At 45.0% G+C, this 24,517-nt stretch overlaps 1 protein-coding gene across 1 annotated transcript in view; it reads left to right on the forward strand.

Annotated features, from left to right (window-relative positions):
- Nucleotides 1–24,517, forward strand: part of LOC115146334 (AT-rich interactive domain-containing protein 1B-like) — a 378,630-nt gene that overhangs the window by 246,492 nt on the left and 107,621 nt on the right. The window contains exon 5 of the mRNA XM_065004267.1: nucleotides 2,551–2,812. Within this exon, the coding sequence (XP_064860339.1) occupies nucleotides 2,551–2,812 (262 nt within the window). The remainder of the gene's footprint in view (nucleotides 1–2,550; nucleotides 2,813–24,517) is intronic.

The following is a 24,517-nucleotide window of genomic DNA, read 5'->3' on the forward strand; positions in this document are numbered from 1 at the left end:
TTAATTAGGGCTCCCGAGTGGCACAGCGGTCTAAGGCACTGCATCTCAGTGCAAGAAGTGTCACTACAGTCCCTGGTTTGAATCCAGGCTGTATCACATCCGGCTGTGATTGGGAGTCCCATGGGGCAGTGCACAGTTGTCTGGGTTTGGCCGGAGTAGGCTGTCATTGTATGTGTGTGTGCATGCTGTGCCTATGTGTGTGTGTGTGTTTCTACTGTGTGTGTTGGCTCAGCTGTCCCCTTTGTGCCCCTGCCTGTCTGAGTCTGACAGGCTGACAGCCTCAGAGAGAGAGGGAGAGGGAGGGAGGCTGACGCCAACACCCCTGAGGTGAAGGGTCACGAATGACTGCCTCTCAAACGTAGTGTGAAGCGTCTAGATAGGAGGCCATTACTTGGGGGTCTGGCCATCTCAACGTAAGTGGTTATTATCACCTCAATATTTTTCTTATTATGACAATTACATGCTTCAGAAGCACATTAAGTGATACAAGATGCCAACTGGGAGTAGTTGACAGCTATTTGGAGACTCAATGCACAGAGCAATTTGCAGCACAGAGGCAAACCAATTAGATTTGGGCCACTTTGGAAAGGGCCCAAGCTAGCTTGTTGGGTATTTGGCTGGGCTGGCTGTTTACTGCTGGAAATATCACTGTGTAGAGAGCAGCAGCTGGGATTCTTCACTGTTAGATCTGTGGAAGAGCCTGATCTTATTCCCTGGGTTCTCTCAGTCACAACACTGTCTAGATGCCGTCAACCATGAGTCTAATCAAAACGGGTCAATCCTCAAATCCTCCAAATGAATGATGTGCTTTTCTGCCCAACGGTTATTGGAGAACTGGCGACTAGCGGGTAATGTAATTATTCACAGTGCTTTCCCTTTTTTAATTGGCTCTGAGGCGAACAATCAGGTGGATGTCACACTAGATTCACCTGTTTAGAAATACGTCACCATGGTCTCCCTCTTTGCAGGACCCCACTGTGTCAAATGGCACGCACTTGCGGTGACCTGTGACTGCCTGCTCAGAAAAATAGCCCTGGTGATTGGTTGAGACAGCCTATGACATCATCTAGCTCAGTAGAGTTGATTGGTTGGGACAGCGAGTGACACCGCTGACAGAGAGAGAGGGAAGTGGTAGAGAGAAACAGAAAGAGAGAGAGGCCTGTGTGTGTGCTGGGCTGATCGAGCACGGGCAGATGATGCCATGTGACAGACTGAGACAGCCTAGCAGAGCAGGGCGGGCAGACCAGGCGGGCGGGTGGTAGGGCAGGCGGGTGGGCAGCCGCGGAGGCATGACGAAAACAAAAGCCTGTGCCACCACAGAGGATATATGAACAACAAGACAGTCATTTATCACTGTTTATCACCACAGAACCTTCTTATTCATCTGGACAATATACCATAACACTCAACATGTTGTGCTTCAGTAAACAATAGATCACAATAATACATATACTGGTGAAAGAACCACAGTAGTAGCTGGTTTCATCTTCAGCTTTGATCCAGTATTTTCCCTATGGCCATTTTAGGAGACACAGGATAGGTCTTTGGTGGCTGTAGAGAGGGTTCGGTAAAGGTTCATGGAGGTGGCTGGGGACAGATTCTGTGGAACCTGACTGACGGTGGTGGGTGGACAGAAAGACAGACATATAGACAGACAGATAGACAGACAGACAGATAGCTAGTTACAGCAGGTGGGTGGCAGGTAGCCTAGAGGTTACATTATTGGACCAGTAACTGAAAGGATGCTAGTTCGCATCCCCGAGCTGACAAGGTGATCAATCTGCCGATGTGCCCTTCATAAAGGCGCTTAACCCTAATTGCTCCAGGTTCACTGTTGATAATGTCAGACCCTGGCTGTGACCCCACTCTTCAAGTTTGTCTCAGGGAGAGTGGGATATGCAAAAAACACATTTCCAATTCACTGAAATAGGACAAATATAAGTCCCCACCAAATCATTTTTATTATAGATGCCTCACCTGGGTTGTGGCCCACATATCCCATCAGTGGTGGGTGGGTGGCCTCCCGTAGTGCAGCTGGAGAACTGTGGGGATGTGTGTTTAAGATGCAGACATGGCACACAACACCTGAACTATCTACATCCCTCTCCCTTCAATCTCCTCTTTTATAAGACTATCATTCAGTCTGTCGGCATTCGTAGGGGATTCCCTAGAAAATGTTCAGAATACCCTTAACCAGTCAAAGCCCCCTGTCCTCCCCTCCCTCCTACCTCCGCCTCGCCTCTCTCTCCCCACAGGGGATGTGTGTAACATAAGCTCAGCCTTGAATACTGGCCCATTACACATCACACAGAACAAACTGTCAGACCTACACCAGCAAGGCACTATACTGCTTTCAGTATAGTTTCAGTATAGTGCTGCGCTCTATTGTGAGAGTATTGTGGAGTATTGTTGGGATTTGTGGGTTATGTATTACTATATTGTAATCCACAGCATACCCAGGGCTGCTCTCTTGCTTTATTGTGATAGTATGTTTCCCTTATGATATTCTTCACTCACCATCTCTCCTGTCTCTCTCTTTCTCTGTTCCAGGACCTGTCTGGCTCCATAGATGACCTCCCTACAGGTACAGAGGCTGGTCACAGTTCAGCCATCAGTGCTACAGGCTCCACCAGTAGCCAGGGGGAGCAGAGTAACCCAGCCCAGTCACCCTTCTCACCCCACGCGTCACCCCACCTGTCTGGTCAAGGCAGCGGCCCATCGTCCTCTCCTGTTGGGTCCCCTGTGGGCTCCAACCAATCACGCTCTGGCTCTGGCCCCATCTCCCCTGTCAGCGGCCCAACCACAGCACCAGGTAAGCCAACAGGGTTCCTAAGGCAAATAATTTCACAAAATAATCAAAAAACCTCATACTGGTGATTGACTCTCTTTCTATAACACTCCTCTGATTTGTCTGTTCAAGTATCCTGTACAGGTATAATGACACCCTGTTGTGTTCAGGTAAATGATGAGAAAAATATGGTCAGAACTACAGCAGTGGCCAAGTCAAGATGACCGATGTGCTAGTTATAACCTTGTCTCATCGCTGCAACTCCTCTATGGGCTCGGAAAAGGTAAAGGTTGAGACATGCATTCTCCAAAACAGGACCCACCTGGCCAACAACTTCTTAACACACCGCTTAACGTCAGCCACACTAGGAAACGCCATTTGACTGACGACCGAAGTCAACTTGCAGGCGCCCAGCCCAACACAAGGAGTCGCTGGAGGACGAGCCAAAGAAAACCTCCCCCAGCCAAACCCTCCCCTAACCCGGACTGTGCAGGCTGTAGTGGCGCCTTAGATCACTGCACCACTCAGAACCTCGATGTCTCCTTTCTATTGGAAATTATTTGTCATTTATTTTGAAAAACATTTTAGATGCACAGATACAGATGGCTGCTGTTGGCCTCTGTATTCTTCAGAACAGGAAGCCAAAATAAGACAATAGCAGATGTGTTTGTGTGAGGATTCAGGGCTGTTCCTCCCTAGAGGAATGGATGAGCATTTAGATAAACAGTGAGGTAATGAATGGGAGTGTGTTGGACAGGCCTTGGACAGGCCAGAGTGACACACGGCTATGAGACATGGCTCTGACTGCCCTCCCCATCCAACCACAGCCTCCGCTGCTCTTCCTGATTAAGGCCTGACGGGCACGTCAGCAGCTCGCAGACCTGTCAATCACAGTGACGAGGCGGGACAAATGCTTGAGTGAGCTCCTGAGGCCAGCGGGTTGTTCCGGGCGGACTGAGCGCGTACGGGAGTGATTGACACTAATGAAAAAGCAGGACAGCCACTCCCGACGCGAATGCCAAGATCATGTGGAGTGAGATGGTGAGACAGGAGGCGGATCTCATCGGAGGGATGGCTGTGATTAATAGAGTATCTATAAATATTCTCCCATCATGCAGAACACATCCTCATAGAGAGAGGATCATAGTCTGGTAACAGCTGCTAGGGTTTAACAGCTGTAGTTTATGCGATCACTTCTAATGAGAAATACCAACGCCAGGCATATGAGAGAGATACCCTGAGAACTAATGTTGCTATGATATGAAGGATTGATTACTGTTTACTTACTAGCAGGTCATGAGAATTGTGTGATTTATCTTGCCTGCAACCTGTCTCCTTTCTAAACATACAAACATTATATTTTTTCCTCTGTCCGTATGAGGCTCACTGGCTGTCCCTAGGCCTTGTCTCTGGGTCCATTTGTCACTCTTCCATAAAGAGTGGCAGGGTCAAGTCTGTGGCATTGTCACTAGTCAAGTCTACACCAGCACCACCATCACATTAAGGTTCTGACCGTGACACCACCGTACTGTGACCGTGGCTGTGGTTTATTGCCTTCTGAAGGTAGCTGTCATGCCTGCCTCGGTTACCGAGGCGACGCACGTCACATGGCCAAGTGCTCACGGGACACCTGTCACCCCTGACAACGGTCAGAGGAGAGCAATTCCACATTGTCAGCCTTTCACCTGGCTGTCACACACACTCACACACACACTATAAACACTGTCACACACACACACGTTCACTATCAGATGGCACACACACACATATTGACTGACTGTGTACATAGAGCGCACACCAAATACACATGCTCGCACACACATACACTGGCACTCACACTATACTGTAGATGCACACAAACACTACACATTAATTTCACAGACACACACAGACACACACACACTAACAGCCTCCCAGTAATAGAAGATACAGAGAGGTGTGTCAGCAGCCTATAAGAAGATCAGGCCGACAGACAGATAGTGATAGAAAAATCTCTACAGTTGCATCTCGCAATATTTTTAGTGACGACATCATATCTATACTTTGACTCCAAGTATCGATCTGTTTAAAAAAAACATTAGCTAGCGCTTGTCAGCTATATCTGCGCCAAAGCTCCAGTATTTTTCAACCTATACCTTGTTTTCCATCTTGTTTTTGAATAGTGAGCCAACATGTTTTCAGCTCTTGTATGTCCATGACTATTTTTCTCATGCTCTCTCTTGTTTCTCTGCAACAGACATATAGTGTGCAATATGTTTGGAGCATCAAATCGCAATGCGTATAGAATTGTGAGAATAGTGAGAATCGCAATACATATCGCATCAGCACCTAAGTATAATGATAATATGGTATCGTGAGGTCCCTGGTAACTCCCAAACCTACAAACAGACATGTATTTATCTTGGAGTCGTAGAAAGCATCTGTTTCCCTCAGCGTAACTCACTTCATTCATCCCTCTCCTTTCCAGACCTGTCTCTCTCTCTCTCTACCTCTATTCAATTTCAATTCAATTTAATTTAAGGGCTTTATTGGCATGGGGACATATGTTAACATTGCCAAAGCAAGTGAAGTAGATAATAAACAAAAGTGAAATAAGCAATAAAAATGAACAGTAAACATTACACTTACAACAGTTCCAAAGGAATAGACATTTCAAATGTCATATTATGTCTATATACAGTGTTGCAATGATGTGCAAATAGTTAAAGTACAAAAGGGAAAATAAGTAAACTGGGTTGTATTTACAAAGGTGTTTGTTCTTCAGTGGTTAACCCTTTTCTTGTGGCAACAGGTCACAAATCTTGCTGCTGTGATGGTACACTGTGGTATTTCACCCAATAGATATGGGAGTTTATCAATATTGGGTTTGTTTTCTAATTCTTTGTGGATCTGTGTAATCTGAGGGAAATACAGTATGTGTCTCTAATATGGTCATACATTTGGCAAGAGGTTAGGAAGTGCAGCTCAGTTTCTCTCTCTCCATCTCAGTCTCTCTCTCTTTCCTTGCCATTTCTCAAATGGAATACAACATTATCTAGGTTCGCCTGGCATTTGGATTCTCCTCGAGCCAGGAGGCACAGAAGGCAAATTGATTTTTCTGTTGTGCTACATTTGTGACAGTCAAGCAGAAATCACATTGCTCAGCACCAATGTCTCTAAACCAATTCGGAGCACCCCGCATTTTTCGTCTTTGGGGACGCAAACGGCATTACTCTCATCCGCATTCCTGGCAGAATGGGATGTGTGCTGTGAAGGGAGAGGAGGAGGAGAGGAGGAGGAAAGGCTGTGGGGCTTTGCTAGAGTCACTGAACAATACTTCTGTATCCCTGTGAACTGCTGGTTACCAATGCTTCTCTCTCACAGTCTCTAGTCAAACCAGAGGAGTGATCGGAATAGTGATGCAACTAGTGATCCATCAACCTCTCTCTCTCTCTTTGATTCTAGTGATCCCTCATTCCCTCTCTCTCTCTCTTTGATTCTAGTGATCCCTCATTCCCTCTCTCTCTCTCTTTGATTCTAGTGATCCCTCATTCCCTCTCTCTCTCTCTTTAATTCGAGTGATCCCTCATTCCCTCTCTTTGATTCTAGTGAACTCTCATCCCCTCTCTTTGATTCTAGTGATCCCTCATCCCCTCTCTTTGATTCTAGTGATCCCTCATCCCCTCTCTTTGATTCTAGTGATCCCTCGTCCCCTCTCTTTGATTCTAGTGATCCCTCATCCCCTCTCTTTTTGATTCTAGTGATCCCTTGCCCTCTCTCTTTGATTCTAGTGATCCCTCATCCCCTCTCTCATTAATTGTAGTGATCTCTCACTGCTCTCTGTCTATAATTCTAGTGATCCCTCACCCCCTCTCTCTTTAATTCTGGTGGTCTCATCCCTTCTCTCTTTAATTCTAGTGATCCTTCATCCCCTCTCTCTCTCTTTAATTCTAGTGGTCTCATCCATTCTCTCTTTAATTCTAGTGATCCTTCATCCCCTCTCTCTCTCTTTGATTCTAGTGATCCCTCATTCCCTCTTTCTCTCTTTGATTCTAGTGATCCCTCATCCCCTCTCTCTCTCTTTGATTCTAGTGATCCCTCATCCCCTCTCTTTGATTCTAGTGATCCCTCATTCCCTCTCTCTCTATTTGATTCTAGTGATCCCTCATTCCCTCTCTCTCTCTCTCTTTGATTCTAGTGATCCCTCATTCCCTCTCTTTGATTCTAGTGAACCCTCATCCCCTCTCTTTGATTCTAGTGATCCCTCATCCCCTCACTTTGATTCTAGTGATCCCTCATTCCCTCTCTTTAATTCTAGTGAACCCTCATCCCCTCTCTTTGATTCTAGTGATCCCTCATCCCCTCTCTTTTTGATTCTAGTGATCCCTTGCCCTCTCTTTTTGATTCTAGTGATCCCTCATCCCCTCTCTTTGATTCTAATGATCCCTCATCCCTCTCTTTTTGATTCTAGTGATCCCTCAACCTCTCTCTCTTTGATTATAGTGACCCCTCATCCCCTCTCTCTTTAATTCTAGTGATCCCTCATCCGCTCTCTTTAACTCTAATTGACCTCTGTTCCCCTCTCTCTTTGATTCTAGTGATCCCTCATCCCCTCTCTCATTAATTGTAGTGATCTCTCACTGCTCTCTGTCTATAATTCTAGTGATCCCTCACCCCCTCTCTCTTTAATTCTGGTGGTCTCATCCCTTCTCTCTTTAATTCTAGTGATCCTTCATCCCCTCTCTCTCTCTTTAATTCTAGTGGTCTCATCCATTCTCTCTTTAATTCTAGTGATCCTTCATCCCCTCTCTCTCTCTTTGATTCTAGTGATCCCTCATTCCCTCTTTCTCTCTTTGATTCTAGTGATCCCTCATCCCCTCTCTCTCTCTTTGATTCTAGTGATCCCTCATCCCCTCTCTTTGATTCTAGTGATCCCTCATTCCCTCTCTCTCTATTTGATTCTAGTGATCCCTCATTCCCTCTCTCTCTCTCTCTTTGATTCTAGTGATCCCTCATTCCCTCTCTTTGATTCTAGTGAACCCTCATCCCCTCTCTTTGATTCTAGTGATCCCTCATCCCCTCACTTTGATTCTAGTGATCCCTCATTCCCTCTCTTTGATTCTAGTGAACCCTCATCCCCTCTCTTTGATTCTAGTGATCCCTCATCCCCTCACTTTGATTCTAGTGATCCCTCATCCCCTCTCTTTGATTCTAGTGATCCCTCATCCCCTCTCTTTGATTCTAGTGATCCCTCTCTCTCTCATTCCCTCTCTTTGATTCTAGTGAACTCTCATCCCCTCTCTTTGATTCTAGTGATCCCTCATCCCCTCTCTTTGATTCTAGTGATCCCTCATCCCCTCACTTTGATTCTAGTGATCCCTCATCCCCTCTCTTTGATTCTAGTGATCCCTCATCCCCTCTCTTTGATTCTAGTGATCCCTCATCCCCTCTCTTTGATTCTAGTGATCCCTCTCTCTCTCATTCCCTCTCTTTGATTCTAGTGAACTCTCATCCCCTCTCTTTGATTCTAGTGATCCCTCATCCCCTCTCTTTGATTCTAATGATCCCTCATTCCCTCTCTCTCTCTCTTTGATTCTAGCGATCCCTCATTCCCTCTCTCTCTCTCTTTGATTCTAGTGATCCCTCATTCCCTCTCTCTCTCTTTGATTCTAGTGATCCCTCATCCCCTCTCTCTCTCTTTGATTCTAGTGATCCCTCATTCCCTCTCTCTCTCTCTTTGATTCTAGTGATCCCTCATCCCCTCTCTCTCTATTTGATTCTAGTGATCCCTCATTCCCTCTCTCTCTCTCTTTGATTCTAGTGATCCCTCATTCCCTCTCTTTGATTCTAGTGAACCCTCATCCCCTCTCTTTGATTCTAGTGATCCCTCATCCCCTCACTTTGATTCTAGTGATCCCTCATCCCCTCTCTTTGATTCTAGTGATCACTCATCCCCTCTCTTTGATTCTAGTGATCCCTCATCCCCTCTCTTTGATTCTAGTGATCCCTCTCTCTCTCATTCCCTCTCTTTGATTCTAGTGAACTCTCATCCCCTCTCTTTGATTCTAGTGATCCCTCATCCCCTCTCTTTGATTCTAGTGATCCCTCATCCCCTCTCTCATTATTTGCAGTGATCTCTCACTGCTCTCTGTCTATAATTCTAGTGATCCCTCACCCCCTCTCTTTAATTCTGGTGGTCTCATCCCTTCTCTCTTTAATTCTAGTGATCCTTCATCCCCTCTCTCTCTCTTTAATTCTAGTGGTCTCATCCCTTCTCTCTTTAATTCTAGTGATCCTTCATCCCCTCTCTCTCTCTTTGATTCTAGTGATCCCTCATTCCCTCTTTCTCTCTTTGATTCTAGTGATCCCTCATCCCCTCTCTCTCTCTTTGATTCTAGTGATCCCTCATCCCCTCTCTTTGATTCTAGTGATCCCTCATTCCCTCTCTCTCTATTTGATTCTAGTGATCCCTCATTCCCTCTCTCTCTCTCTCTTTGATTCTAGTGATCCCTCATTCCCTCTCTTTGATTCTAGTGAACCCTCATCCCCTCTCTTTGATTCTAATGATCCCTCATCCCCTCACTTTGATTCTAGTGATCCCTCATTCCCTCTCTTTAATTCTAGTGAACCCTCATCCCCTCTCTTTGATTCTAATGATCCCTCATTCCCTCTCTCTCTCTCTTTGATTCTAGCGATCCTCATTCCCTCTCTCTCTCTCTTTGATTCTAGTGATCCCTCATTCCCTCTCTCTCTCTTTGATTCTAGTGATCCCTCATCCCCTCTCTCTCTCTTTGATTCTAGTGATCCCTCATTCCCTCTCTCTCTCTCTTTGATTCTAGTGATCCCTCATCCCCTCTCTCTCTATTTGATTCTAGTGATCCCTCATTCCCTCTCTCTCTCTCTTTGATTCTAGTGATCCCTCATTCCCTCTCTTTGATTCTAGTGAACCCTCATCCCCTCTCTTTGATTCTAGTGATCCCTCATCCCCTCACTTTGATTCTAGTGATCCCTCATCCCCTCTCTTTGATTCTAGTGATCACTCATCCCCTCTCTTTGATTCTAGTGATCCCTCATCCCCTCTCTTTGATTCTAGTGATCCCTCTCTCTCTCATTCCCTCTCTTTGATTCTAGTGAACTCTCATCCCCTCTCTTTGATTCTAGTGATCCCTCATCCCCTCTCTTTGATTCTAGTGATCCCTCATCCCCTCTCTCATTATTTGCAGTGATCTCTCACTGCTCTCTGTCTATAATTCTAGTGATCCCTCACCCCCTCTCTTTAATTCTGGTGGTCTCATCCCTTCTCTCTTTAATTCTAGTGATCCTTCATCCCCTCTCTCTCTCTTTAATTCTAGTGGTCTCATCCCTTCTCTCTTTAATTCTAGTGATCCTTCATCCCCTCTCTCTCTCTTTGATTCTAGTGATCCCTCATTCCCTCTTTCTCTCTTTGATTCTAGTGATCCCTCATCCCCTCTCTCTCTCTTTGATTCTAGTGATCCCTCATCCCCTCTCTTTGATTCTAGTGATCCCTCATTCCCTCTCTCTCTATTTGATTCTAGTGATCCCTCATTCCCTCTCTCTCTCTCTCTTTGATTCTAGTGATCCCTCATTCCCTCTCTTTGATTCTAGTGAACCCTCATCCCCTCTCTTTGATTCTAATGATCCCTCATCCCCTCACTTTGATTCTAGTGATCCCTCATTCCCTCTCTTTAATTCTAGTGAACCCTCATCCCCTCTCTTTGATTCTAATGATCCCTCATTCCCTCTCTCTCTCTCTTTGATTCTAGCGATCCCTCATTCCCTCTCTCTCTCTCTTTGATTCTAGTGATCCCTCATTCCCTCTCTCTCTCTTTGATTCTAGAGATCCCTCATCCCCTCTCTCTCTCTTTGATTCTAGTGATCCCTCATTCCCTCTCTCTCTCTCTTTGATTCTAGTGATCCCTCATCCCCTCTCTCTCTATTTGATTCTAGTGATCCCTCATTCCCTCTCTCTCTCTCTTTGATTCTAGTGATCCCTCATTCCCTCTCTTTGATTCTAGTGAACCCTCATCCCCTCTCTTTGATTCTAGTGATCCCTCATCCCCTCACTTTGATTCTAGTGATCCCTCATCCCCTCTCTTTGATTCTAGTGATCACTCATCCCCTCTCTTTGATTCTAGTGATCCCTCATCCCCTCTCTTTGATTCTAGTGATCCCTCTCTCTCTCATTCCCTCTCTTTGATTCTAGTGAACTCTCATCCCCTCTCTTTGATTCTAGTGATCCCTCATCCCCTCTCTTTGATTCTAGTGATCCCTCATCCCCTCTCTCATTATTTGCAGTGATCTCTCACTGCTCTCTGTCTATAATTCTAGTGATCCCTCACCCCCTCTCTTTAATTCTGGTGGTCTCATCCCTTCTCTCTTTAATTCTAGTGATCCTTCATCCCCTCTCTCTCTCTTTAATTCTAGTGGTCTCATCCCTTCTCTCTTTAATTCTAGTGATCCTTCATCCCCTCTCTCTCTCTTTGATTCTAGTGATCCCTCATTCCCTCTTTCTCTCTTTGATTCTAGTGATCCCTCATCCCCTCTCTCTCTCTTTGATTCTAGTGATCCCTCATCCCCTCTCTTTGATTCTAGTGATCCCTCATTCCCTCTCTCTCTATTTGATTCTAGTGATCCTCATTCCCTCTCTCTCTCTCTTTTGATTCTAGTGATCCTCATTCCCTCTCTTTGATTCTAGTGAACCCTCATCCCCTCTCTTTGATTCTAGTGATCCCTCATCCCCTCACTTTGATTCTAGTGATCCCTCATTCCCTCTCTTTAATTCTAGTGAACCCTCATCCCCTCTCTTTGATTCTAATGATCCCTCATTCCCTCTCTCTCTCTCTTTGATTCTAGCGATCCCTCATTCCCTCTCTCTCTCTTTGATTCTAGTGATCCCTCATCCCCTCTCTCTCTCTTTGATTCTAGTGATCCCTCTTTCCCTCTCTCTCTCTCTTTGATTCTAGTGATCCCTCATCCCCTCTCTCTCTCTTTGATTTTAGTGATCCCTCATTCCCTCTCTCTCTATTTCATTCTAGTGATCCCTCATTCCCTCTCTCTCTCTCTCTTTGATTCTAGTGATCCCTCATTCCCTCTCTTTGATTCTAGTGAACCCTCATCCCCTCTCTTTGATTCTAGTGATCCCTCATCCCCTCACTTTGATTCTAGTGATCCCTCATCCCCTCTCTTTGATTCTAGTGATCACTCATCCCCTCTCTTTGATTCTAGTGATCCCTCATCCCCTCTCTTTGATTCTAGTGATCCCTCTCTCTCTCATTCCCTCTCTTTGATTCTAGTGAACTCTCATCCCCTCTCTTTGATTCTAGTGATCCCTCATCCCCTCTCTTTGATTCTAGTGATCCCTCATCCCCTCTCTCATTAATTGTACTGATCTCTCACTGCTCTCTGTCTATAATTCTAGTGATCCCTCACCCCCTCTCTTTAATTCTGGTGGTCTCATCCCTTCTCTCTTTAATTCAAGTGATCCTTCATCCCCTCTCTCTCTCTTTAATTCTAGTGGTCTCATCCCTTCTCTCTTTAATTCTAGTGATCCTTCATCCCCTCTCTCTCTCTTTGATTCTAGTGATCCCTCATTCCCTCTTTCTCTCTTTGATTCTAGTGATCCCTCATCCCCTCTCTCTCTCTTTGATTCTAGTGATCCCTCATCCCCTCTCTTTGATTCTAGTGATCCCTCATTCCCTCTCTCTCTATTTGATTCTAGTGATCCCTCATCCCCTCTCTTTGATTCTAGTGAACCCTCATCCCCTCTCTTTGATTCTAATGATCCCTCATCCCCTCACTTTGATTCTAGTGATCCCTCATTCCCTCTCTTTAATTCTAGTAAACCCTCATCCCCTCTCTTTGATTCTAGTGAACCCTCATCCCCTCTCTTTAATTCTAGTGATCCCTCATCCCCTCTCTTTGATTCTAGTGATCCCTCATTCCCTCTCTCTCTCTCTTTGATTCTAGTGATCCCTCATTCCCTCTCTCTCTCTCTTTGATTCTAGTGATCCTTCATTTCCTCTCTCTCTCTTTGATTCTAGTGATCCCTCATCCCCTCTCTCTCTCTTTGATTCTAGTGATCCCTCATTCCCTCTCTCTCTCTTTGATTCTAGTGATCCCTCATCCCCTCTCTCTCTCTTTGATTTTAGTGATCCCTCATTCCCTCTCTCTCTATTTGATTCTAGTGATCCCTCATTCCCTCTCTCTCTCTCTTTGATTCTAGTGATCCCTCATTCCCTCTCTTTGATTCTAGTGAACCCTCATCCCCTCTCTTTGATTCTAGTGATCCCTCGTCCCCTCACTTTGATTCTAGTGATCCCTCATCCCCTCTCTTTGATTCTAGTGATCCCTCATCCCCTCTCTTTGATTCTAGTGATCCCTCATCCCCTCTCTTTGATTCTAGTGATCCCTCTCTCTCTCATTCCCTCTCTTTGATTCTAGTGAACTCTCATCCCCTCTCTTTGATTCTAGTGATCCCTCATCCCCTCTCTTTGATTCTAGTGATCCCTCATCCCCTCTCTTTGATTCTAGTGATCCCTCGTCCCCTCTCTTTGATTCTAGTGATCCCTCATCCCCTCTCTTTGATTCTAGTGATCCCTCGCTCTATCTCTTTGATTCTAGTGATCCCTCATCCCTCTCTTTTTGATTCTAGTGATCCCTCATCCCTCTCTTTGATTCTAGTGATCCCTCATCCCTCTCTTTTTGATTCTAGTGATCCCTTGCCCTCTCTTTTTGATTCTAGTGATCCCTCATCCCTCTCTCTTTGATTCTAGTGATCCCTCTCTCTCTCTTTGATTCTAGTGATCCCTCATCCCTCTCTTTTTGATTCTAGTGATCCCTCATCCCTCTCTTTGATTCTAGTGATCCCTCTCTCTCTCATTCCCTCTCTTTGATTCTAGTGAACCCTCATCCCCTCTCTTTGATTCTAGTGATCCCTCATCCCCTCACTTTGATTCTAGTGATCCCTCATTCCCTCTCTTTAATTCTAGTGAACCCTCATCCCCTCTCTTTGATTCTAGTGAACCCTCATCCCCTCTCTTTAATTCTAGTGATCCCTCATCCCCTCTCTTTGATTCTAGTGATCCCTCATTCCCTCTCTCTCTCTCTTTGATTCTAGAGATCCCTCATTCCCTCTCTCTCTCTTTGATTCTAGTGATCCCTCATCCCCTCTCTCTCTCTTTGATTCTAGTGATCCCTCATTCCCTCTCTCTCTCTTTGATTCTAGTGATCCCTCATCCCCTCTCTCTCTCTTTGATTTTAGTGATCCCTCATTCCCTCTCTCTCTATTTGATTCTAGTGATCCCTCATCCCCTCTCTCTCTCTTTGATTCTAGTGATCCCTCATCCCTCTCTCTCTCTTTGATTCTAGTGATCCCTCATCCCCTCTCTCTCTCTTTGATTTTAGTGATCCCTCATTCCCTCTCTCTCTATTTGATTCTAGTGATCCCTCATTCCCTCTCTTTGATTCTAGTGATCCCTCATCCCCTCTCTCATTAATTGTAGTGATCTCTCACTGCTCTCTGTCTATAATTCTAGTGATCCCTCACCCCCTCTCTTTAATTCTGGTGGTCTCATCCCTTCTCTCTTTAATTCTAGTGATCCTTCATCCCCTCTCTCTCTCTTTAATTCTAGTGGTCTCATCCCTTCTCTCTTTAATTCTAGTGATCCTTCATCCCCTCTCTCTCTCTTTGATTCTAGTGATCCCTCATTCCCTCTTTCTCTCTTTGATTCTAGTGATCCCTCATCCCCTCTCTCTCTCTTTGATTCTAGTGATCCCTCATCCCCTCTCTTTGATTCTAGTGATCCCTCATTCCCTCTCTCTCTATTTGATTCTAGTGATCCCTCATTCCCTCTCTCTCTCTCTCTCTTTGATTCTAGTGATCCCTCATTCCCTCTCTTTGATTCTAGTGAACCCTCATCCCCTCTCTTTGATTCTAGTGATCCCTCATCCCCTCACTTTGATTCTAGTGATCCCTCATTCCCTCTCTTTAATTCTAGTAAACCCTCATCCCCTCTCTTTGATTTTAGTGAACCCTCATCCCCTCTCTTTAATTCTAGTGATCCCTCATCCCCTCTCTTTGATTCTAGTGATCCCTCATTCCCTCTCTCTCTCTCTTTGATTCTAGTGATCCCTCATTCCCTCTCTCTCTCTCTTTGATTCTAGTGATCCCTCATTCCCTCTCTCTCTATTTGATTCTAGTGATCCCTCATTCCCTCTCTCTCTCTCTTTGATTCTAGTGATCCCTCATTCCCTCTCTTTGATTCTAGTGAACCCTCATCCCCTCTCTTTGATTCTAGTGATCCCTCGTCCCCTCACTTTGATTCTAGTGATCCCTCATCCCCTCTCTTTGATTCTAGTGATCCCTCATCCCCTCTCTTTGATTCTAGTGATCCCTCTCTCTCTCATTCCCTCTCTTTGATTCTAGTGAACTCTCATCCCCTCTCTTTGATTCTAGTGATCCCTCATCCCCTCTCTTTGATTCTAGTGATCCCTCATCCCCTCTCTTTGATTCTAGTGATCCCTCGTCCCCTCTCTTTGATTCTAGTGATCCCTCATCCCCTCTCTTTGATTCTAGTGATCCCTCGCTCTCTCTCTTTGATTCTAGTGATCCCTCATCCCTCTCTTTTTGATACTAGTGATCCCTCATCCCTCTCTTTGATTCTAGTGATCCCTCATCCCTCTCTTTTTGATTCTAGTGATCCCTCATCCCTCTCTCTTTGATTCTAGTGATCCCTCTCTCTCTCTCTTTGATTCTAGTGATCCCTCATCCCTCTCTTTTTGATTCTAGTGATCCCTCATCCCTCTCTTTGATTCTAGTGATCCCTCTCTCTCTCATTCCCTCTCTTTGATTCTAGTGAACCCTCATCCCCTCTCTTTGATTCTAGTGATCCCTCATCCCCTCTCTTTGATTCTAGTGAACCCTCATCCCCTCACTTTGATTCTAGTGATCCCTCATTCCCTCTCTTTAATTCTAGTAAACCCTCATCCCCTCTCTTTGATTTTAGTGAACCCTCATCCCCTCTCTTTAATTCTAGTGATCCCTCATCCCCTCTCTTTGATTCTAGTGATCCCTCATTCCCTCTCTCTCTCTCTTTGATTCTAGTGATCCCTCATTCCCTCTCTCTCTCTTTGATTCTAGTGATCCCTCATTCCCTCTCTCTCTCTTTGATTCTAGTGATCCCTCATCCCCTCTCTCTCTCTTTGATTCTAGTGATCCCTCATTCCCTCTCTCTCTCTTTGATTCTAGTGATCCCTCATCCCCTCTCTCTCTCTTTGATTTTAGTGATCCCTCATTCCCTCTCTCTCTATTTGATTCTAGTGATCCCTCATTCCCTCTCTCTCTCTCTTTGATTCTAGTGATCCCTCATTCCCTCTCTTTGATTCTAGTGAACCCTCATCCCCTCTCTTTGATTCTAGTGATCCCTCGTCCCCTCACTTTGATTCTAGTGATCCCTCATCCCCTCTCTTTGATTCTAGTGATCCCTCATCCCCTCTCTTTGATTCTAGTGATCCCTCTCTCTCTCATTCCCTCTCTTTGATTCTAGTGAACTCTCATCCCCTCTCTTTGATTCTAGTGATCCCTCATCCCCTCTCTTTGATTCTAGTGATCCCTCATCCCCTCTCTTTGATTCTAGTGATCCCTCGTCCCCTCTCTTTGATTCTAGTGATCCCTCATCCCCTCTCTTTGATTCTAGTGATCCCTCGCTCTCTCTCTTTGATTCTAGTGATCCCTCATCCCTCTCTTTTTGATACTAGTGATCCCTCATCCCTCTCTTTGATTCTAGTGATCCCTCATCCCTCTCTTTTTGATTCTAGTGATCCCTCATCCCTCTCTCTTTGATTCTAGTGATCCCTCTCTCTCTCTTTGATTCTAGTGATCCCTCATCCCTCTCTTTTTGATTCTAGTGATCCCTCATCCCTCTCTTTGATTCTAGTGATCCCTCTCTCTCTCATTCCCTCTCTTTGATTCTAGTGAACCCTCATCCCCTCTCTTTGATTCTAGTGATCCCTCATCCCCTCACTTTGATTCTAGTGATCCCTCATTCCCTCTCTTTAATTCTAGTGAACCCTCATCCCCTCTCTTTGATTCTAGTGAACCCTCATCCCCTCTCTTTAATTCTAGTGATCCCTCATCCCCTCTCTTTGATTCTAGTGATCCCTCATTCCCTCTCTCTCTCTCTTTGATTCTAGTGATCCCTCATCCCCTCTCTTTGATTCTAGTGATCCCTCGTCCCTCTCTTTGATTCTAGTGATCCCTCATCCCCTCTCTTTGATTCTAGTGATCCATTTCTCTCTCTTGATTCTAGTGATCCTCATCCCTCTCTTTTTGATACTAGTGATCCTCATCCTCTCTTTGATTCTAGTGATCCCTCATCCCTCTCTTTTTGATTCTAGTGATCCCTCATCCCTCTCTCTTTGATTCTAGTGATCCCTCTCTCTCTCTCTTTATTTCTAGTGATCCCTCATCCCTCTCTTTTTGATTCTAGTGATCCCTCATCCCTCTCTTTGATTCTAGTGATCCCTCTCTCTCTCATTCCTCTCTTGATTCTAGTGAACCCTCATCCCCTCTCTTTGATTCTAGTGATCCCTCATCCCCTCTCTTTAATTCTAGTGATCCTCATCCCCTCTCTTTGATTCTAGTGATCCCTCATTCCCTCTCTCTCTCTTTTGATTCTAGTGATCCTCATTCCCTCTCTCTCTCTGATTCTAGTGATCCCTCATTCCCTCTCTCTTCTTTGATTCTAGTGATCCCTCATCCCTCTCTCTTTTGATTCTAGTGATCCCTCATTCCCCCTCTCTCTCTTTGATTCTAGTGATCCCTCATCCCTCTCTCTCTCTTTGATTTTAGTGATCCCTCATTCCCTCTCTCTCTATTTGATTCTAGTGATCCCTCATTCCCTCTCTCTCTCTCTTTGATTCTAGTGATCCCTCATTCCCTCTCTTTGATTCTAGTGATCCCTCATCCCTCTCTTTGATTCTAGTGATCCCTCTCTCTCTCATTCCCTCTCTTTGATTCTAGTGAACCCTCATCCCCTCTCTTTGATTCTAGTGATCCCTCATCCCCTCACTTTGATTCTAGTGATCCCTCATTCCCTCTCTTTAATTCTAGTGAACCCTCATCCCCTCTCTTTGATTCTAGTGAACCCTCATCCCCTCTCTTTAATTCTAGTGATCCCTCATCCCCTCTCTTTGATTCTAGTGATCCCTCATTCCCTCTCTCTCTCTCTTTGATTCTAGAGATCCCTCATTCCCTCTCTCTCTCTTTGATTCTAGTGATCCCTCATCCCCTCTCTCTCTTTGATTCTAGTGATCCCTCATTCCCTCTCTCTCTTTTGATTCTAGTGATCCCTCATCCCCTCTCTCTCTCTTTGATTTTAGTGATCCCTCATTCCCTCTCTCTCTATTTGATTCTAGTGATCCCTCATCCCCTCTCTCTCTCTTTGATTCTAGTGATCCCTCATCCCCTCTCTCTCTCTTTGATTCTAGTGATCCCTCATCCCCTCTCTCTCTCTTTGATTTTAGTGATCCCTCATTCCCTCTCTCTCTATTTGATTCTAGTGATCCCTCATTCCCTCTCTTTGATTCTAGTGATCCCTCATCCCTCTTCATTAATTGTAGTGATCTCTCACTGCTCTCTGTCTATAATTCTAGTGATCCCTCACCCCTCTCTTTAATTCTGGTGGTCTCATCCCTTCTCTCTTTAATTCTAGTGATCCTTCATCCCCTCTCTTTGAATTCTAGTGGTCTCATCCCTTCTCTCTTTAATTCTAGTGATCCTTCATCCCCTCTCTTTTTGATTCTAGTGATCCCTCATTCCCTCTTTCTCTCTTTGATTCTAGTGATCCCTCATCCCCTCTCTCTCTCTTTGATTCTAGTGATCCCTCATCCCCTCTCTTTGATTCTAGTGATCCTCATTCCCTCTCTCTATTTGATTCTAGTGATCCCTCATTCCCTCTCTCTCTCTCTGATTCTAGTGATCCCTCATTCCCTCTCTTTGATTCTAGTGAACCCTCATCCCCTCTCTTTGATTCTAGTGATCCCTCATCCCCTCACTTTGATTCTAGTGATCCCTCATTCCCTCTTTTTAATTCTAGTAAACCCTCATCCCCTCTCTTTGATTTTAGTGAACCCTCATCCCCTCTCTTTAATTCTAGTGATCCCTCATCCCCTCTCTTTGATTCTAGTGATCCCTCATTCCCTCTCTCTCTCTTTGATTCTAGTGATCCCTCATCCCTCTCTCTCTTTGATTCTAGTGATCCCTCATTCCCTCTCTCTCTATTTGATTCTAGTGATCCCTCATTCCCTCTCTCTTCTAGTGATCCCTCATCTTTGATTCTAGTGAACCCTCATTCCCTCTCTTTGATTCTAGTGAACCCTCTCCCCTCTTTTGATTCTAGTGATCCCTCGTCCCCTCACTTTGATTCTAGTGATCCCTCATCCCCTCTCTTTGATTCTAGTGATCCCTCATCCCCTCTCTTTGATTCTAGTGATCCCTCTCTCTCTCATTCCCTCTCTTTGATTCTAGTGAACTCTCATCCCTCTTTTGATTCTAGTGATCCCTCATCCCCTCTCTTTGATTCTAGTGATCCCTCATCCCCTCTCTTTGATTCTAGTGATCCCTCGTCCCCTCTCTTTGATTCTAGTGATCCCTCATCCCTTTGATTCTAGTGATCCCTCATCCTCTCTTTGATTCTAGTGATCCCTCATCCCTCTCTTTTTGATACTAGTGATCCCTCATCCCTCTCTTTGATTCTAGTGATCCCTCATCCCTCTCTTTTTGATTCTAGTGATCCTCATCCCTCTCTCTTGATTCTAGTGATCCCTCTCTCTCTCTCTTTTGATTCTAGTGATCCCTCATCCCTCTCTTTTTGATTCTAGTGATCCCTCATCCCTCTCTTTGATTCTAGTGATCCCTCTCTCTCTCATTCCCTCTCTTTGATTCTAGTGAACCCTCATCCCCTCTCTTTGATTCTAGTGATCCCTCATCCCCTCTCTTTGATTCTAGTGAACCCTCATCCCCTCACTTTGATTCTAGTGATCCCTCATTCCCTCTCTTTAATTCTAGTAAACCCTCATCCCCTCTCTTTGATTTTAGTGAACCCTCATCCCCTCTCTTTAATTCTAGTGATCCCTCATCCCCTCTCTTTGATTCTAGTGATCCCTCATTCCCTCTCTCTCTCTCTTTGATTCTAGTGATCCCTCATTCCCTCTCTCTCTCTCTTTGATTCTAGTGATCCCTCATTCCCTCTCTCTCTCTTTGATTCTAGTGATCCCTCATCCCCTCTCTCTCTCTTTGATTCTAGTGATCCCTCATTCCCTCTCTCTCTTTGATTCTAGTGATCCCTCATCCCCTCTCTCTCTCTTTGATTTTAGTGATCCCTCATTCCCTCTCTCTCTATTTGATTCTAGTGATCCCTCATTCCCTCTCTCTCTCTCTTTGATTCTAGTGATCCCTCATTCCCTCTCTTTGATTCTAGTGAACCCTCATCCCCTCTCTTTGATTCTAGTGATCCCTCGTCCCCTCACTTTGATTCTAGTGATCCCTCATCCCCTCTCTTTGATTCTAGTGATCCCTCATCCCCTCTCTTTGATTCTAGTGATCCCTCTCTCTCTCATTCCCTCTCTTTGATTCTAGTGAACTCTCATCCCCTCTCTTTGATTCTAGTGATCCCTCATCCCCTCTCTTTGATTCTAGTGATCCCTCATCCCCTCTCTTTGATTCTAGTGATCCCTCGTCCCCTCTCTTTGATTCTAGTGATCCCTCATCCCCTCTCTTTGATTCTAGTGATCCCTCGCTCTCTCTCTTTGATTCTAGTGATCCCTCATCCCTCTCTTTTTGATACTAGTGATCCCTCATCCCTCTCTTTGATTCTAGTGATCCCTCATCCCTCTCTTTTTGATTCTAGTGATCCCTCATCCCTCTCTCTTTGATTCTAGTGATCCCTCTCTCTCTCTCTTTGATTCTAGTGATCCCTCATCCCTCTCTTTTTGATTCTAGTGATCCCTCATCCCTCTCTTTGATTCTAGTGATCCCTCTCTCTCTCATTCCCTCTCTTTGATTCTAGTGAACCCTCATCCCCTCTCTTTGATTCTAGTGATCCCTCATCCCCTCACTTTGATTCTAGTGATCCCTCATTCCCTCTCTTTAATTCTAGTGAACCCTCATCCCCTCTCTTTGATTCTAGTGAACCCTCATCCCCTCTCTTTAATTCTAGTGATCCCTCATCCCCTCTCTTTGATTCTAGTGATCCCTCATTCCCTCTCTCTCTCTCTTTGATTCTAGTGATCCCTCATCCCCTCTCTTTGATTCTAGTGATCCCTCGTCCCCTCTCTTTGATTCTAGTGATCCCTCATCCCCTCTCTTTGATTCTAGTGATCCATCGCTCTCTCTCTTTGATTCTAGTGATCCCTCATCCCTCTCTTTTTGATACTAGTGATCCCTCATCCCTCTCTTTGATTCTAGTGATCCCTCATCCCTCTCTTTTTGATTCTAGTGATCCCTCATCCCTCTCTCTTTGATTCTAGTGATCCCTCTCTCTCTCTCTTTATTTCTAGTGATCCCTCATCCCTCTCTTTTTGATTCTAGTGATCCCTCATCCCTCTCTTTGATTCTAGTGATCCCTCTCTCTCTCATTCCCTCTCTTTGATTCTAGTGAACCCTCATCCCCTCTCTTTGATTCTAGTGATCCCTCATCCCCTCTCTTTAATTCTAGTGATCCCTCATCCCCTCTCTTTGATTCTAGTGATCCCTCATTCCCTCTCTCTCTCTCTTTGATTCTAGTGATCCCTCATTCCCTCTCTCTCTCTCTTTGATTCTAGTGATCCCTCATTCCCTCTCTCTCTCTTTGATTCTAGTGATCCCTCATCCCTCTCTCTCTTTGATTCTAGTGATCCCTCATTCCCTCTCTCTTTGATTCTAGTGATCCTCATCCCCTCTCTCTCTTTTGATTTTAGTGATCCCTCATTCCCTCTCTCTCTATTTGATTCTAGTGATCCTCATTCCCTCTCTCTCTCTTTGATTCTAGTGATCCCTCATTCCCTCTCTTTGATTCTAGTGAACCTCATCCCCTCTCTTTGATTCTAGTGATCCCTCGTCCCTCACTTTGATTCTAGTGATCCCTCATCCCCTCTCTTTGATTCTAGTGATCCCTCATCCCTCTCTTTGATTCTAGTGATCCCTCTCTCTCTCATTCCTCTCTTTGATTCTAGTGAACTCTCATCCCCTCTCTTTGATTCTAGTGATCCCTCATCCCCTCTCTTTGATTCTAGTGATCCCTCATCCCCTCTCTTTTGATTCTAGTGATCCTCATCCCCTCTCTTTGATTCTAGTGATCCCTCATCCCTCTCTTTGATTCTAGTGATCCCTCGCTCTCTCTCTTTGATTCTAGTGATCCCTCATCCCTCTCTTTTTGATACTAGTGATCCCTCATCCCTCTCCTTTATTCTAGTGATCCCTCATCCCTCTCTTTTGATTCTAGTGATCCCTCATCCCTCTCTTTTGATTCTAGTGATCCCTCTCTCTCTCTTTGATTCTAGTGATCCCTCATCCCTCTCTTTTGATTCTAGTGATCCCTCATCCCTCTCTTTGATTCTAGTGATCCCTCTCTCTCTCATTCCCTCTCTTTGATTCTAGTGAACCCTCATCCCCTCTCTTTGATTCTAGTGATCCCTCATCCCCTCACTTTGATTCTAGTGATCCCTCATTCCCTCTCTTTAATTCTAGTGAACCCTCATCCCCTCTCTTTGATTCTAGTGAACCCTCATCCCCTCTCTTTAATTCTAGTGATCCCTCATCCCCTCTCTTTGATTCTAGTGATCCCTCATTCCCTCTCTCTCTCTCTTTGATTCTAGTGATCCCTCATTCCCTCTCTCTCTCTCTTTGATTCTAGTGATCCCTCATTCCCTCTCTCTCTCTTTGATTCTAGTGATCCCTCATCCCCTCTCTCTCTCTTTGATTCTAGTGATCCCTCATTCCCTCTCTCTCTCTTTGATTCTAGTGATCCCTCATCCCCTCTCTCTCTCTTTGATTTTAGTGATCCCTCATTCCCTCTCTCTCTATTTGATTCTAGTGATCCCTCATTCCCTCTCTCTCTCTCTTTGATTCTAGTGATCCCTCATTCCCTCTCTTTGATTCTAGTGAACCCTCATCCCCTCTCTTTGATTCTAGTGATCCCTCATCCCCTCACTTTGATTCTAGTGATCCCTCATCCCCTCTCTTTGATTCTAGTGATCCCTCATCCCCTCTCTTTGATTCTAGTGATCCCTCTCTCTCTCATTCCCTCTCTTTGATTCTAGTGAACTCTCATCCCCTCTCTTTGATTCTAGTGATCCCTCATCCCCTCTCTTTGATTCTAGTGATCCCTCATCCCCTCTCTTTGATTCTAGTGATCCCTCGTCCCCTCTCTTTGATTCTAGTGATCCCTCATCCCCTCTCTTTGATTCTAGTGATCCCTCGCTCTCTCTCTTTGATTCTAGTGATCCCTCATCCCTCTCTTTTTGATTCTAGTGATCCCTCATCCCTCTCTTTGATTCTAGTGATCCCTCATCCCTCTCTCTTTGATTCTAGTGATCCCTCATCCCCTCTCTTTGATTCTAGTGATCCCTCATCCCCTCTCTTTGATTCTAGTGATCCCTCGTCCCCTCTCTTTGATTCTAGTGATCCCTCATCCCCTCTCTTTGATTCTAGTGATCCCTCGCTCTCTCTCTTTGATTCTAGTGATCCCTCATCCCTCTCTTTTTGATTCTAGTGATCCCTCATCCCTCTCTTTGATTCTAGTGATCCCTCATCCCTCTCTTTTTGATTCTAGTGATCCCTCATCCCTCTCTTTTTGATTCTAGTGATCCCTCATCCCTCTCTTTTTGATTCTAGTGATCCCTCATCCCTCTCTTTTTGATTCTAGTGATCCCTCATCCCCTCTCTTTGATTCTAGTGATCCCTCATCCCTCTCTTTTTGATTCTAGTGAACCTCATCTCTCTCTCTCTTTGATTCTAGTGATCCCTCATCCTCTCTCTTTGATTCTAGTGATCCTCATCCCTCTCTTTTTGATTCTAGTGATCCCTCATCCCTCTCTTTTTGATTCTAATGATCCCTCATCCATCTCTCTTTGATTCTAGTGATCCCTCATCCCCTCTCTTTTTGATTCTAGTGATCCCTCATCCCTCTCTTTTTGATTCTAGTGATCCCTCTCTCTCTCTTTTTGATTCTAGTGATCCCTCATCCCTCTCTTTTTGATTCTAGTGATCCCTCTCTCTCTCTTTTTGATTCTAGTGATCCCTCATCCCTCTCTTTTTGATTCTAGTGATCCCTCATCCCCTCTCTTTTTGATTCTAGTGATCCTCATCCCTCTCTTTTTGATTCTAGTGATCCCTCATCCCTCTCTTTTTGATTCTAGTGATCCCTCTCTCTCTCTTTTTGATTCTAGTGATCCCTCATCCCTCTCTTTTTGATTCTAGTGATCCCTCATCCCCTCTCTTTTTGATTCTAGTGATCCCTCATCCCTCTCTTTTTGATTCTAGTGATCCCTCATCCCTCTCTTTTTGATTCTAGTGATCCCTCATCCCTCTCTTTTTGATTCTAGTGATCCTCATCCCTCTCTTTTTGATTCTAGTGATCCCTCATCCCTCTCTTTTTGATTCTAATGATCCCTCATCCATCTCTCTTTGATTCTAGTGATCCCTCATCCCCTCTCTTTTTGATTCTAGTGATCCCTCATCCCCTCTCTTTTTGA

The sequence above is a fragment of the Oncorhynchus nerka genome, linkage group LG18 (genome assembly GCF_034236695.1).
Source record: "Oncorhynchus nerka isolate Pitt River linkage group LG18, Oner_Uvic_2.0, whole genome shotgun sequence".
In the NCBI taxonomy this organism is placed as follows: Eukaryota; Metazoa; Chordata; class Actinopteri; order Salmoniformes; family Salmonidae; genus Oncorhynchus; species Oncorhynchus nerka.